The sequence below is a fragment of the Myodes glareolus genome, chromosome 5 (genome assembly GCF_982192425.1).
Source record: "Myodes glareolus chromosome 5, mMyoGla1.1, whole genome shotgun sequence".
Taxonomy (NCBI): domain Eukaryota; kingdom Metazoa; phylum Chordata; class Mammalia; order Rodentia; family Cricetidae; genus Myodes; species Myodes glareolus.
The window spans coordinates 62,353,964-62,370,968 of record NC_142030.1 but is presented as its reverse complement, the minus strand read 5'-3'; the positions used below and the strand labels follow the sequence as shown (position 1 = coordinate 62,370,968).

At 33.0% G+C, this 17,005-nt stretch overlaps 1 protein-coding gene across 5 annotated transcripts in view; it reads right to left on the bottom strand.

The window, feature by feature from the left end:
• The window catches only part of Suco (SUN domain containing ossification factor), a 60,669-nt gene that overhangs the window by 20,268 nt on the left and 23,396 nt on the right, over window positions 1-17,005 (bottom strand). For 3 of the 5 annotated variants that reach the window (XR_007229327.3, XM_048421647.3, XM_048421648.3), the window contains exons 10-16: window positions 9,756-9,863; window positions 8,419-8,524; window positions 6,798-6,818; window positions 6,540-6,595; window positions 6,014-6,105; window positions 5,210-5,275; window positions 35-103 (exon numbers count right to left, since the gene is read on the bottom strand). Coding sequence is in view for 4 of the 5 variants with exons in the window: in XM_048421647.3 (XP_048277604.2) it covers window positions 35-103; window positions 5,210-5,275; window positions 6,014-6,105; window positions 6,540-6,595; window positions 6,798-6,818; window positions 8,419-8,524; window positions 9,756-9,863 (518 nt within the window). In the remaining variant the exon portion in view is untranslated. The remainder of the gene's footprint in view (window positions 1-34; window positions 104-5,209; window positions 5,276-6,013; window positions 6,106-6,539; window positions 6,596-6,797; window positions 6,819-8,418; window positions 8,525-9,755; window positions 9,864-17,005) is intronic. The other 2 variants (XM_048421652.3, XM_048421649.3) reach the window with 1 other exon arrangement.

Sequence of the window (17,005 nt, the reverse complement as noted above, 5' to 3'; positions counted from 1 at the left end):
AGCTATTTTAAAGATGCATAAAATGATTAGGTACCTTCTGTCAAGTCTTCAGTTTTTGCTCCCAGAATATTAGCAGCAATATTCACCATATTTAGAATGGCATCTAAAACAGAATTCAATCAGAAAAACAATATACCTAAACAGTCTCATTAAAATCTTAATATAGTTTTTAAAAAGTCCATAAAGGTCTTTAAGCCTTTTTCTTTGGGTTAGTTACCTTTGTATTTCCTATCAAAGTCCAATAAAGGACACAGATTTTTAACCAGAGTAAGTTGAAATTTTAATGTTCAGAAGGAATTTTGAATGCAGTTTTTTAGAATAAAATTTCCTCCTATCTTTTACAAAATACTATCTTTAGCACATGACAAAATTCAATTACAGTTCAAAATATAGCCTGGACTGGAACATGAAAAAAATGAGATGCTCAAAATTCATATTTCAGTTTTTTAACTATTCTATAGTTAAAAAAACTACGTATATAGACAAAGCAATTTCTAAAGTGATTAGATAGGTAAAAATAAAATGGAGAGATTATTCTTCAAAGAAAAGCAGAAATTTACTATTATTAATTTTATATTATCATATAATTATCTATTGATTACATAAATCTATAATACACCAATTTCTTTGATGACTTTTAAAACTAATTAGGCAAAACAATGTTTTGTGGGTCATATAAAGCCCCCAATATCTTTGATTCTGTGGAAAGTGCAAATTTTTTAAAGTCAAAACTAAAGTTAATAGGTAGAACAATTTGTGAATTGCGCCCCCCTCAGTGGGGAATATTTAGCTAACAAATAAAGGAGGTATAAACCTCCATTTCTATATTAAGACATACATAATACATGAGAAGCACAAAATGGCAGAATTCCACAAGAATCTGGTGACAGTGTGTGAAGTCTTCTAATAATGTTATTTCAGAGGAATTTCCCCAGTTTGCCAAGAACTGCTATTTGAAGTCAGTTCTTCACTATCATGCATTTCCATTAAAGCACTGAGTAGGCAGAGGCTGTACTAAGCCTCCCAAGTTTATCCATCTTAGACCCATCACAAAAGTGATCCATAGAGTCTGCAGGACACTTTTAACAAAAATCAAAGATGTGAAAAGTACTAAGAAAAGGCACATCAAGAAGCCTGCAAGCCAGCTCAGTGTGGTCACACAGACTCATATATGTGTGTGCAGGGTGGGAAAAAAGAGTTCTGACTGTTTTAAAGGGTACTCCCAAGTAGAGTAATTTTTATATACATCTGAATATGAAACAAAAATGTACTTATTTATATTTATCAGAATAACACAAAGGCTGTCACTTTTAAATGTCTTGCCCTGGCACGTGGCAAGCTGGTGCACAGAGAAGTAGAACAGAGAAGTATAGCCCTAGCCCTGTTTTGCCACTCACATTAAGACGATACTTAAGCTGAGGTAGGATAGGAATGCCCATTGCTCACAAACATCATCAGGAATGGAAACTCCTGCTTCTTTATGAACCTACTTTGAATGCCAATAATACCACCCTTTGGACATGATCCTCTCCTTACACTGCCATCCAAAATTCACATCTGTCTGGTTTACAAAAATCAAATTTTTGAATTTTATATTCTCTTGTATTCAAAGTAAATTTGTATCTCAGATTTCCAATTTAGGTCATTAAAAAATTCAATAAACAAACACCTACATTAATCTATATAAAGAACTTATTTTGTGTTATTTTGAACTTAATTTTATTAACAGCTTAACAATAAGATACATAGTATTTCCATCTTAAAGATCTATCTGTCATCACTTTAGGAGATTGCTTAGTTAAAAAAAGCAAAATCTGGGAGATTTCTATTTTCTCAGCTCATCTAACTAAAAGAAACAATTTCCTTATATTCATAGAGCATCTCTCTCTCTCTCTCTCTCTCTCTCTCTCTCTCTCTCTCTCCCTCCCTCCCTCCCTCCCTGCCTCCCTGCCTCCCTCCCTCCCTCTCGGTCTTTGGAGACAAAACAACTTTGTGAATAGTCTATTCTGATCATTCCCACTTAGAGCCAAATGTGGGCAGCTTTTGTCATCATAAGTCACTAAGATCTTTTTAGAATCACTAAAGTAGTAGCATCAGGCACAATCCCAGACTGATTAATTTCCCTCATTTCTCTGAGTTGGGCAAGTTATACATAGGAATGAAACATTCCTAGTGACCAAACACCTTTACATTATTGCTGAGTCTCCAATACTTTGATGGCATTTTGGTTACAGAATACAAACTCTTTTCTAGTCTACAGTGCAGGAATGGGGAGTTTATGTCTATGCTTCAATATTCCAAAATAAACTAACCAAAATACAACTCCCTTCTATGTGTACTCTGTTCCCTCCCGATAATTCCTTCTACTTCCTCTTTATAGGAACACACACATTTACCACATCAAAATTTAAATATATTGACTTAAAAACTGCATTTTTGTCCTTAACTTGTACATATGTGTTTAGAAGATATAGAAATTTCAATAAAATGTGAAACATGTATCTAAGAGAAAAGATAAGCTTATAAGAATATCAAAGTAGATGGCCATCTAGTAAATCCACAAGACAAAGCACCAGTGAAGCAGAAGCATTAGGGAGAATTCTTATTGACATAAAAGCAAGAGTCACAAGAGCTGTCAAGACAGGCATGCACACATGCTGCTCTATACCAGCCATTTCTCCCTTGTCACAGTAAAATTCTACAGTATCAATCATGTGTGCTGATGTATATTTCCTGTAAACAATAACTATAGGGTAAGGATCCCTATTCCAAAACTCTAAAGCCTGAAAGTCAAAATGCTTCAAAATATACTTTTGAGCACTAACAGTACTTACTTCCAAAAGTATGAAATTTTATATATGACCTCATATCATAGTCAAAAGTCAGACACACTACAAATACTGTATAAAATTACCTTAAGCTATGTGCATAAGCTACAGAAATTCACGTTTACATTCTAGCCTCAAGATATCTCACTATGCAAACGCAAATATTCTGAAATCTAAACTGTGAAATACTTCTGGTTTGAAGTGTCCCAATTAAAAGATATTAAATACATACCCAACAGATAAAGGAAAAAGGAGTTTGTATTAAGAGCAAAGTTATGAAATTCTGTTTTATTGACTGTGTACAATTTTTAAAAAGGGAAAGTTTGTGTGTGTTGGTATACATCTTTAATCTCAATATTTTGGAAGTAGAGGCAGGAAGATGGCAAGTTTGAAGCAACCTGGGCTACACTGATTTTGTTTCAAAAATCTAAAGAGTGGGAAGATAACTTATTACAGTAATAGAGTGCTGGCCTAACATGCGCAAAGCCGTAAGTCCACTTTCCAGCACCAAAATGCTGGGCTCCACATAAGCCCGATTTCAAGCTCATTTAGAACTGCAAAACTTGGATAGTCTATTGTTAAACATGGGTTCTTTAGACTAATTCTACACATTGTGCACTTCTTACACTGTTAGCTATCTTATCATAGAGGATGTAACTAGTCAGGTTCAAAGGCAACCCTGTTTCTTTAGAGAAGACCATACAGACCAGGTCAGTAAACTTCATGACAGCAAAGCAAGACTGTTCTCATGGTTACTTGTTTTGAAACTTTAAGAGGTGTATGTCATTTAAAAAAGTTAATTTCCATACTATAGATCAGGTAACATCTCCCTGTCTCTATCATTTCACTATGTAAATTCTTTCAATACTCAGAACACACAAAGATAAATAGATTGTCTTTCAAAACCCATAAAGGAAAAAAAAATAAAGGTTAACAAGAAACACATTTATCAAAGAGAAAGGCAAAAAAATTGGACCAAAATAATAGTCTATTTATAATTAATTAAAACAGTATATGGAGAGAGAGAAGACTACAAGCAGGACAATGTCCTACACTACATATACCTATGTTTTAATGACAGCTGTGAACAAATCCCACAGGAAGAAAAAAATAAAACACAGAATATAACAGGGTTTTCTTCCCTTACCTAAAACTATGGTAAGAAACTACCTCCCTTGTGCCCTTTCCTTTCTGGTAATCATTAAAAGCTAAAGATCATTTAGACTGGTTCTAACCATGTATAAAAAGAAAAGAAAAAGATGCTTCCTCAAAACTAGTTTAACATCATTAAGAATAATGACTATTATGTAACACAAATATATACTTAAAAGCACAGTAAAATTCAGATATATAACAAAACATCTTTTTTTCACCCGTAGAATAATGTTGTATCACAGCACTATTTTTATATCAGCAATAAAATAACAATGGATCCTAAGTGAGAACAGCTGCTCAAACCTAAAAAGCCAAAAATTATCAACAGAGGCTAGGGTTTTAGCTCAGTGTTATAGAACTTACTCTCACACATGAAAGAAAACAAAATAAATATAAATGAAGTATAATGAACTAATAATATGTAATGAACATTAGATAAATGGGTTCTACTCTCCCAGGTATTTTTAGTATTTTAATTCTCAACCCTAGGAGACTGCTAAAATTTTTAATTCTCCATGGAGAAGAAAAGAGATAGAAGGAGAAAAGGGAAGATGAAAAGGATTAGTGACTCAACTCCATATACATGGCATATAAGCTGTTTATTAAAGTTTGCACACACACTGGTATGACCTTTAGTTATTCATTTATTAATCTCTAAATAAACAGAAAATTCTTAAGCTAAGTTTTGTATTAACAACAAAAATAATGTTCCAGTGGGTAGGATTTATCTACAAGTATCTTTAGTGAGTCTACCCCTAGGTTCACACTAGTTTGGAAGAACAACAAACTAAACTACCAAGCAGGTATTTTAGTCATTTCTTTATAATTGAAAACACCATATATCATATTATTACTATTATTGGTGCACACTGGAAACAGCTTTTATATTTTTGCAACTGAACAGAAAAGTAGGCATAAGTATAGATTACTAAGCCTTCACTCACAAAAAATTTTCTGATGTGCTGCCTTCTTATTTTCCCCCGAGAAATTTATAGTCCTTTCTTCACTACAAAGAGATTAAGTTCGTCAAATTTGATATCTGATGCTTAAATTTTCCTCCTTTTCATCTACTATATTTCATTTCCATGCAAAGTCCATCCAAAAGCTAATATAATTCAAGAGTGGGAGTATAAGCATTCTAAACTACATTGCAACAAACAGCCTGTCAGAAGAAGAGCAAGAGAAACAGACTTTAATAATATAAATAGAAAACCCCAAATACTCACTTGTAGCAGAACCAAGAAGATTTTTTGAAGATTTATCCTCCACAGTATTATAATCCAGTGGATAATCTGTTTTAAGAGAAGATAAAAATAATTTTAATGAGAACTAGTTATACTAAAAGCATTTAAAAGTCCCTGTATTTTGTCAGTCAACTGAAATATAAAACACTGTATAGTAAATATTAATTATAAACCTAAAACATGTCCACATAAATAAGTTCATAAGCCTTTACCCGCTGTAAATCAAGGAAAATACATGTAATGCTGACTAAAAGTATTAAACATACTTTTAATATTTTTCCAACCTTTAGCAAATGTCTTTGTATTTTTTGTAGGAAAATGTCAAAAGAAACTTTAAATTGTTCAAATTACAGTTTATACCATTTTGAGTAAACAAAGTAGCCACGGGATTAAACCCAGACTCAAAGGAGCTTCTAAAAGACTGAGGTCTTAATGTAATGTACTTGCTTCACGGCACAGGGCTAAGAACTCAATACTGACTTCTGCTGTTTCAGTATCATATACGTTTAACAGATTCTTAAGCCCAGAATTGGGAATACTCAAAATTTATATTGCTGGTGTTACAAAAGAGTCCCAATTGCAAAGAACTCACTGATGGGTTTGGAATGTAAGTTACAAAGCATTCACACTAGAACATCATTTAAGAAAAATTTGGTTACTAGGGCTAAAAACAATAAAATAAACTAAAGTGACCACAATTGTTGATTTATGTAATCCATTACTATTGAATTACAAAAAAGAAAAAGAAAGAAAATTCCCGCTAGTCACCTACTTAAAATCACTTACCATAGTCCTCATCAAATAGTTCTTGACGTTCTGACTGATACTGGGAGTCAGCAATTTCTTCATATTCTTCCACCATACTAGTACCGAAAACCCTAGTAACAATTTCATTGCAGGTTTGCATTAAAATAGAAGTTACTAAGGCTTATCACTTCACAGCTTATAAGTAAAAAGGTCACAAATACTAGCTTTTGCAATCAAAATAATGTATTTCTTACATTTATTCATCCACTACTTCATTAAAATATAAATGTAACAAAGCATTTAGAAATATAAGGACCAATCAATCTGTGCTTCTATGTATTATCAACACAATAAAACAGAAGAAAGTAAACTAACAGAAAAACAGTAAAAAATAATTTTTTTCAGACTATCTTGGTATTTTTCTAAAATTAATTTAAATGGAGGCTCAATACCCTATATTTCTACAGTATTAACTTCAAATAAGAAAAAATTATCTCTTCACTTTAAAAACATTAGCTTTTTTTATATCACTTGTAAAAACAGGAAATATTTTGCTTTGTATTACCTTATTAGGCTTAAAGGACAAAAGTGCTCTGATCCAAAATGTGATACTAACTCCACCTGAAAAAGAGAAGTTCAAGAACTTGGAAGCCAGCAGTGCATCTGTGAGATTAGCAGGATACTCAGTCTTCTCATTATAGCATTTCTAAAAGTAAAGTCATTTCCCCCAATCAATACTTGTAAAGCTTTGGAAAATTTCTTTTGTAATGCATTAATATGCAATGCTCTGTTATTCAATATTGCAAAAGAGAAGGTTGCTAACCTTTATGTACTTGATGAACATCTGAAGCAAGAGAAAGGAAAAGAAAAAGGAATCAGTTCCAAAGTCTGGATAACATGCCATAAGTAACTTAATTATCCGCACCCATATGGTATTAAGTATAGAAGGCAATGCAATGTGACAGGTAACATTGTAGTACTCTCAATTCTTTGCAGAAACAAAAGTCATAATTTCCATTTAATACCATAACGACTGAAAAGCATAATCTGAATGTATGTAATATATTAGCTTTAAGCTAATAGTGAAATTATCTCTAAATCCATTGCTATTGCTTTCTGTTAGATTAAAAAAGGATTCTAAAACCAATGTTAAATCTATAAATAAATGTATAGATTAATAAACAAATTAGTTTACTATGAAGTGTTTCTGGTGGTTTTAAAATATTATATACAATGTGTTTCAGGGAAAGTATAAATTTTTCATATATAACTAACACAAGTGAAAGATGCTTCACTTACAAAATGCAAATTTTAAAAAGTAATTTGTATATTTGTATTTAGTTCCTTTAGAGGAGCAGAAACCCAGGTAAGAACTTGTGTGCATAGACAGCCCTGATCACTGTACAGATCACAAGCAAATAGTTTTTAGACTTGTCTTTACTAAAGAGGGGTTATCCAAATAAAGCAATTCAAAAACATTCTATACAGTTTCTCTCCATAAAAGTGGGAGTTTTACATGGCAATTTTTATACTGAAATTATCAACTGCATTTTCAATATTGAATCTAGCACTTTCATACTGAAATTAGGAATACTACAAGTTTACCCATTTGTAGAAATCAATTTGAGTCATGCTTTAAACAGAGAGAGTAAAATCCCAGAAGACAAAATCAAGTAGCTATAAGTTCTTACAATTTAAAGAAGAATGAACAGAAGTTAGAAGTTTTGCAAATCCAAAAAGCCTTATTATTAACATTATGGTACTTTAAGATACCTCTCTTACTTTCAATTACAGAAAAAAAGGGGTATAGGAAAGAGAGGGCACAGAAACTTCCATATATTATTTAAATTCAACTCAAAACAGTTGGTAAAGGAAGCAATGGGAATAGTTATTTGTCTAAATTTTTATCTGAAACTGCTAAATGGGCATGAAATGCTTCACCTGAATATAAAAAGTAGAGTCATAAATAAATTGAAAATAAAATTGAATCAGATTTTAAAAATTAAAAACAGATCAGACCTACTTAAAAGATTCTAATGGTACAATGTTTTAAGTCTCAAAATAGAATATAATACCAGGTTGATGACAACTTACAGATGCTAAAGCATGCTGGCATGGTGCTGCACTACTCTATTTCACAGTACCTGGTCAGTTAGGCCAGGTGAGCTACAAGAGACTCAACCTCAAAACAAAACTTATAATTTGGTATTTTATTAGAGCCAGAAATAAAAATTTTGGTCTAGATTACCAAGAATATAAAAATGTCAGAGTAACATCTGTCTCATAAAAAAAAAAATACAGACTAGTAAGAAGTATTTAATTAAATAGTATTAGTATTATGCTATAAATTTCCTCTTAGTTTCTCTGATTTCTAAATGAGCAGGGGGAATAACTACAAGATTTTCATTGCAGGAAAGACATAGTTCTATATGCATAAAGATTACCTTCACATATTTTGCATACATCTGTTCATCCAGAGGGAAACTCTGGACATTCCGCTCATCTCTACCATGGAAAGTGCCCAGTTTGATCCATTTATTTGTGGGATATCTAGAAAAAATAAAAATAAATGTATCATGTACAGGTTTTCTTCTCATGTTAAGCACACTGAATTTAAATAAAACAGGCCCTTAAGGTAATTTTTTTTAAACTGACAAGTTCCACTTCACTGGAAAAGGATTACTTGAACAATCATATTAACAAACAGATGACAAGGGACAATAACATCTTACTGTATTTAACCGATATCCTCCATTGCTGATTTCTTTAAGGGAATCTAGCATTCAAATTCTACACCTGTTGCTGTTTGTAATGTTTAAAGAGCTTAAAATTCTGAGTTCTCCTCATCTTTAAAAAATATGCATACTTCAATTTTCAGAGCTAGGTATGATCATCTAACACATACAGTATTAGAGGGAGTGATCTGAAAAAAGGGTTAATAACAAAACAGTAGATGGAATTCTGAAGAAATTTTGAGAAAGCTTTCAAAAGCTGTGCAGACACAAGGATGACTGTGAAGGAAAGGAAGACTACTGCAACTCTTGGATAATCAGTGGCAGCGCACAGTGACGACACAACAACCCCTATGGTAAATCACTAGCACAGTAATGTACTTGTGAAGCAAATAAGCACACTGACTCTCAGATAAAATTAAATTCTAATTAAAACTACTATGCTTAAAATAGTCTCAGGATGTAAGAAATAGGAGGATGCACATTTTAGTGGAATAAAAAATATATATGAAAAGCTGAAAAGAATATATTAAAATGCTAAGAATAGTAAATTTTCATTACCAGGAACAGAATATAGTTCTCTAATTTTTTATGATTTTCATTTCTTCCATAATCATGCAAAAAAAGTTTTTGAAACACTTCATCAAAAATAAATTTATACTGTGATATAAAATGAAGTATGTTTTTAGTAAGTTTTAAATGAAGTATGTTTTTAGTAAGTTTTAAAGAACTGTCTGAAAACAATAAACATAATGATTAAAAGTTACATAGTTCTAGATTGGAATCTTGCTTCTCCCAAATAACCAATCATGTTAACTTAAGCAAACTAACCCCCATCTATGTCTTCAGCTTATGAGGGAGTAACGTAACAGATTGTATATTACAAGAGCTAAAATAAATCATTAACATGAGCCCACAATTAAAATATTACTATAAACTGATATTAAAATAAAACCTAAAATAATATAAGACAACAGACTGGCATGTGCATTTAATTTTTATTCTGAAATTCTATCTTGAACTCTTTAAGAAATAGTTTAAGAATTTACCTGTCACTGATAGAAACCAGGAAGTCTTTGGGAGTAGAAGAAAATAATTCATAATTTGCAATATCAAACTGTTTGACTTGAATTGGCTCACAAAGTTCAATAACAAACCTTTAAAAGAAAATAAGACAATTACTTAAACCAATCAAACTGGTTCATATTAAACATCTGTATAAACTAGACATCTACAAGTTACTAAAATGTAATGAAAGAGTAGCATTAGTAACCTAACTTACACATTGGTAAAAATGTCTTGATCAGGACAAGCATCTTAAAATTACCTTTCTTTTAATGAAATGATTTTACAAAAAAAAATCTGTGACGTTATAAACTGACAAGAATAATCTGATATATACAGAGTATGAAAGTCTTGGATTCAGCAATATACTCTTTAAAATTATCTGAAGGCAACAGTGCCCCAAATGTCACCCTTATATTATTAACATTTTGCAAAGGTTATTGAAAAGAAGCAAAAATGTCTGTCCTAATATATATTAAGCTGAAAAGGTTAAAAATTTATGGCCCTCTTGGATAATGAAGCAGCAAATGTCCATTAAGATTAAGATTAATGGTTCACTTTCTATGACTTAGACACCTCCCTCCACTAAAAAGGAGGGGATGTGAGAGGCCTACTAATATGGTAAAATGTCATATTACAACTAAATAGGGAAAAAAAATAAGGTCATAAAAGTATGTTTCCACTTCTATCAGGTTCAGTGTGGTTGGATTTATATTGAGGTCTTTAATCCATTTGGACTTGAGTTTTGTGCATGATAATAGATCTGGATTGATTTTCATTCTTCTACAGGTTGACATTCAGTTATGTCAGCACCATTTGTTGAAGATGCTTTCTCTTTTCCATTGTATAATTTTAGCTTCTTTGTCAAAAATCAGGTGTTCATAGGTATGTAGATTAATACCTGGGTCTTCAATTCGATTCCATTGGTCAACGTCTCTGTTTTTATGTCAATAGCAAGCTGTTTTGATTACTGTGGCTCTGTAATAGAGTTTGATGTCAGGGATGGTAATGACTCCGGAAGTTCCTTTATTGTATAGGATTGTTTTGGCTATCCTGGGATTTTTTGTTTTTCCATATGAAGTTGATTATTGTTCTTTCAAGATCTGTGAAGAATTGTGTTAGGATTTTGATGGAGATTACATTGAATCTATAGATTGTTTTTGGTAGGATTGCCATTTTTACTATGTTGATCCTTCCTATTCAAGAGCATGGAAGATCTTTCCATTTTCTGGTGTCTTCTTCAATTTCTTTTTTCAAAGCCTTAAAGTTCTTGTCAAATAGGTCTTTCACTCCCTTGATTAGTGTTACCCCAAGATATTTTATGTTATTTGTGGCTATTGTGAAAGGTGATGTTTCTATGATTTCCCTCTCCGCTTCTTTATTTTTTGTGTATAAGACGGCTACTGGTTTGAGTTAATTTTGTATCCTGCCACATCACTTAAGGTATTTATCAGCTGTAGGAGTTCTCTGGTAGAGTTTTGGGGTCACTTATGTACACTATCATATCATCTGCAAATAATGAAAGTTTAACTTCTTCCTTTCCAACTTAAACCCCCTTGATCTCCTTATGTTGTCTTTTGACTATTGCTAAAACTTTAAGAACTATGTTGAAGAGATATGGAGAGAGTGGACAGCCTTGTCTTGTTCCTGAGTTTCTCTCCATTTAATTTGATGCTAGCTGTTGGCTTGCTGTATATTGTTTTTATTATATTTAGATATGATCCTTATAACCCTAATCTCTCTAAGACCAAGCTAATTTCTCCATTCTCATTTTTTACAAAGAATGTTTCCCTGTTTCAAAGATAAAAATTGTATTAATATAGCATAAATATTATATATAAAGATATTTCAGGTAAATGCACTATCAAGTCAATTCACCTGGAAAACATAATTAAATAACTATATATCCCCAATAAAAAAGCCTCATATTATAGAAATACTAGTACATTGGTTACTATAGCTTATCAGGTTTTTTTTGGCAATCATTCACTATACCTATACTGTAGAGGCCCAAAATTGCGAGTCTATTTCCATCTTGTCTGATGGTCAGAGAGGTGGAGGTTGCTCAAAGTGACTGACAAGTGTACTTGCATGTCCCAACTCAAGAAGTAATTACTTAATACTTTTGACATTAAGATAGTCCATGAGTAGGTCCATGGCATCCTGACAGGGGGTCAGGATATGCAAATGTATTTCTGCTCCTTCTTTTGTAACTATGAGGTCACCCAGTGAGTGGTTGCCTTAAGGATACTTGGTCTAGAGCAGTTTCTCTGCCTAAACAACAGAACGTTAATGATTTGATGTCTCATTAAAGATTAACTGCTTGAGTTGTCCTTTATATCATGTTAATAAAGTCTTTTGTCCCTCCTTCCCCCATTTGTATTAAGTATAAAAATGTATGGAAAAATAAATGAGTACAATTTTTAGGATTCACTGGAAGTCCCTCCCGGTTCTTTCTGTGGTTTATGTTCTTATATTTTTCATGCGTCTTCATATTCTTGACATATATTTAAAAAACCTCACATCCCTACCCTGGCAAGAGGTATTTTTGTTGGGACTGGTCCATGACACTATATCTCTTGTATCTCTCATGTTTTCTCAGAGAGAACAAAGTGTAAATTTAAAAGAATGTTGCATAAAACTATACTAACAAATCCAATTTCAATATATTCTATTAAGCATCTATAGAACAGGAATCTTACAAATCTAAATACATAAAATTCATGACTTAGGTAAATCTGTGAGTGAAGAAGAGATGGCATAAGAAATAAACGATGACAAGATCTTTAGGAAGATAAAGGTGGAAGCATAAACATTAGCTACTACTTTTAAAAGAATAGATCTCTAAAGCAAGAAAGACAATACTTTAAAATTTTTATTATAAAACTGAATATACTAATTTTTTACAATATGTAATTTATCAAAAACTGTTGAAATTTAAATCTATAATTTCCACAATGTAAGGTCTTACTACATACAGGCTTGGCTTCAGTTACTACGTTTTTGAAAGATGAATGGCTATAAAGACTCTAACTTCATCGATGGATTTATCCGGTGATGAATTTAGATCTGGATGGACTAGCAGGCATAGGGCCTACTTGAAGAAAGTAGGGGCTGTGTTTTAGGAGGATTTATCTTTTCCCACAGACCTTTCACCTGTCTCTGCTTCCTGCTCATCATGAACAGGCTCAAAATAATAGATCATTAGACTGGAACTGAAGTGAAATTAAGTTCTTCCTCCTTTGGCTTTTTTTTTTAAGGCATTTTAAATTACAGAAGAAAAACTGACTACCACAAAACTCAAGAAGAACAGAATATCTAGTCACAAAAAATTAAATATTTACAGTATAACCTAGATAGAATAATACATTTCTATGATACCACTGCATAAAAAGAAAAGGCAAAATTTTTGAGTATGAAATCAGACTGGGCTACAAAATACATTCAGAGCTCTACCAAGTGAAGCCCTGTCAGTCATTCAGTCTGTCAGTTTGTATTCATATAATACAAGATGTTAACACACAAGCAGCTAACAGTAATACTGCTTCCCTAGGGAAATGATTACAAATAATCCAAATATCCATTTAGCGAGGACTCATTAAATCAGTTGTAGCATGAGTAAAAACACAGAGACAGATATTGGGGTTCAAGCTGAAGATCAGAAAAGCAAAGCAGTCAAGCCATTAGAGATCTTACCTCTACCAAGGCTCAGACAAACAAAGGGACAATCCTGCAATGCTCCATACTCCACTAAGTTCCTGTCTCTTCCTCTTTATATTCCTCTCTTCGCCCAGTCTTATCAATCTTGTCTTTACCTCCCTAGTGCTGGAACTAAATTAAAGACATGTGATCCCAGCACTTGGGATCACCTTTGTGTGAGCTGTTTCTCTTTTTTAGACAGATTCAATCTTGTATAGCCAGGGTAGCCTTGAACTCAGAGATCCCTCTGCCTCTGCCTCCTGAGTCCTGAGATTAAAGGTGTATGCCACCACTCCCTAGCCTGTATGGCTGACTAGTATGGCTGCTTTGCTCTCTGATCTTCAAGCAAGCTTTATTTATTAAAACACAAAATAATATACCACTATACTCAGTATAGCTACATAAATAAATTTTAGCAATCAGAAAGAATGAAAGTCTCTAAAAATAAAGAAGGGATGGCCCAAATACTTCTAAGCTATAAATATGATGTAAAATATAATTTACATAAAAAGAGATAAACGTTATTTGTATATTGGCACTGAAAATGCAGGTTCAACGTTAACAGTAAATGGAAGATGAAAGAGCTTGGAAAACATTCTTTTTAAAAAATTTAAACCATGTGAATTTAATCATTATCATAATCAGAACACATTTCATTTAAAATTAATAGCTTCTACAAGGAGGATTAGTAGATGAGACAAACTTTAAAAATTTAATAGTACATGGGACTGGAGAGATGGCTCAGTAGTTAGAAACATTGACTGTTCTTCCAGAAAACCCAGATTCAATTGCCAGAATCCACACGGTAATCCACAAACATCTGTAACTTCACTTCAAGGGGCTCTAATGCCCTCTTCTGGCCTTACTGAGGATACCTGGCACACATGTGGTACACATACATGCAGGCAAAACACTCCTAAGACATCTTAAAAACAATAATACAGACGTAAAGTTAGCAGCACTGCCTTTAAAATACAGAATGAGTTGAGAATGTGTGTTGTCACTTTCTATTCAACAATTTTCAAGGTGGAATCATCATGATGATGAAAAGATCAACGTAATAAGGAGAATTAGAAAGTTTTAAAAGATTACTTTAGAGTAACACTATATAGAATTCCTTACATAGAAGCTCCTTGACTAGTTTCTGTAAGCAACAGAGAAAAAGAAGGCAGCTATCTCTTTCCACATACATACACACACACATACACATATAATATATATCATGTATATGTAATACATTGCATATAATATACAATATTGTATACTATAGTATATAATGTAGTCTATACATATAAATGTATAGATTTTTGTATCTCTACATATAGCAGCTTTTAGAGGTTTGCTGTAGGATAATGTTCTTGTACCCTGTAAAGAGTTGTCACTAGTATTGTTTTAATAAAATGCTGATTGGCCAGTAGCCAGGCAGGAAATATAGACAAGCAACCAGACTGGGAGAATCCTGGGAAGAGGGAAGGCTCAGTCAGCTGTCATCAGTCAGACACAGGGGAAGCAAAATGGGAATGCCTCACTGAGTAAGGTACCAAGCCATGTGACTAAACACAGATAAGAATTATGGGTTAAGTTAAGTCATATGAGCTAATTAATAAAAAGCCTGAGTTAATAGGACAACCGGTTTATAATTAATATAAACCTCTGTGTGTTTTGTTGATACTGAACGGCTGTGGGACCAGGAAGGAAAGAAACTTCCATCAACAGAGGTTCTTACGATAGTAACAAAAAAAACTGCTGAGGTACAAATTTCAGAAAAGTTATGGGAAAAGGTGAAATGTGTTAAACAGTAAGGATGCTTTTGGTAGAAAAACTCAGTACCCATCATTTATAGTTTCAATACAATTTCAAATAAAATCTCCACATGGAAATCAGGAGTTAACAAGAAAAGTTAAAAACAACAGTAATCAATAAGAGGCAAAAGAATATAAAAAGTCCTAACATACAGTAATTTGCCCTATTAGATATTAAGATCTGTAAGGCTATATATACAAGGTGTTGATGCAAATAATGATGAACTGACCAATGGACAGAAGCATTTTAACAAAAGTGTATGTAAGGAAACTTTGTGATAATGGTTTTGAAGCTAAGAAACAGAATAAATTACTGAATAAAAAAATTATCTCACGAGGAAAATGAGAAGTAGGGAAAGAATTGTTTCTAAACACAATGTAAGAAATAATTCCAGAGAGATCAAAACCAAGTTAAAAGCTTCATCAAAAGACACTATAAAGAGGCTGGGCAGATGGCTTAGTTGGCAAAGTGCTTGTAACAATATGTAATATATGTATGTCTATGTGCACTACACTGCCTGCTGCCTAGAAGGGGATGTTGGAGACACTGGGACTGGAATCACAGATGATTGTGAGCTGCCATGTAGGTGCTGGAAACCAAATCTGGGTCTTCTGAAAAAACAGTGAGCACTCTTAACCTGTGAGTCAGATCTCCAGTCCCTTCAATTGGCTTTTAGAAATAATAAAATAATGCAATATGCCAGGTAGTGGTGGTGCACGCCTTTAATCCCAGCACTAGAGAGTCAGAGGCAGGCAGATCTCTGTGAGTTTGGTCTACAGAGCAAGTTCCAGGATAGCTAGGGCTATGCAGTGAAACCCTGTATCAAGAAACCAAAAGTAAATAAACAAGTAATAAATAAAATTGTAACAAAAATGTATTGTTTCCCCATAAATCTGTTCCCATGTCTACAGTATTCATTAATCAAAGAATTATAAAGCTGTAAAGATAAAAATAATAGAGCATTTCTTAGATGGCCTTTTCTTTTACATACCAAATTACTGAGCTGTCAATTTTACCTGTTCAAATGTCTTTCAGATAGAGTTCTCTTCTGTACTCAAATTGCCAATTATATAGCTCAAGGTCATGATTTCAGACCAAGGCTATGAGAACAGTCTTCCATCTTATTTCTCTGCTTCCACTGCATTTTCCTGTAGGCCATTCTTTCTTGAAAAGCTAATGAGATAATGTCACTTCTTTAAAATAAATGTTAGCCTACAGGTCTTACAAACTGTTAAACTGGAGGAGAATGCTCAAGGGGGAAGTGTTAGGCAAGTTTGAGGACCAATGTTTAGATCCCCAGCAATCAGGTAAAAGCTGAGTATGTATGAGAACTGCCAATAATCCCAGAAAATCCAAGGAGCGAGCTATCTAGACTAATGGAATCAGCAAACTCTGGGTTCAAATAAGAGACCCTGCCTCAATATATAAAGTAGAGAATGAATAAAGAAAACATACCAGGTCTCCATCCAGAGCAAACATGTATGCCCACAAAGACCCTGAGAGAAAGACACACATACACACACACACACACACACACGGTGGGGGGGTGCACATTGTCAAACTTGAGTACATACATACAGCACCAAATGGTCTGATTGTAGCTAGACTAATGCTCTGGCCTCAACATAATTATAGCTATTTTTTGTCATATATAATTTTACTATTATTTTTGCCACTACTAAATTGCTTCTATATAGTCATCCAGTCATCTACCATTGTCTATGTGTCCTTC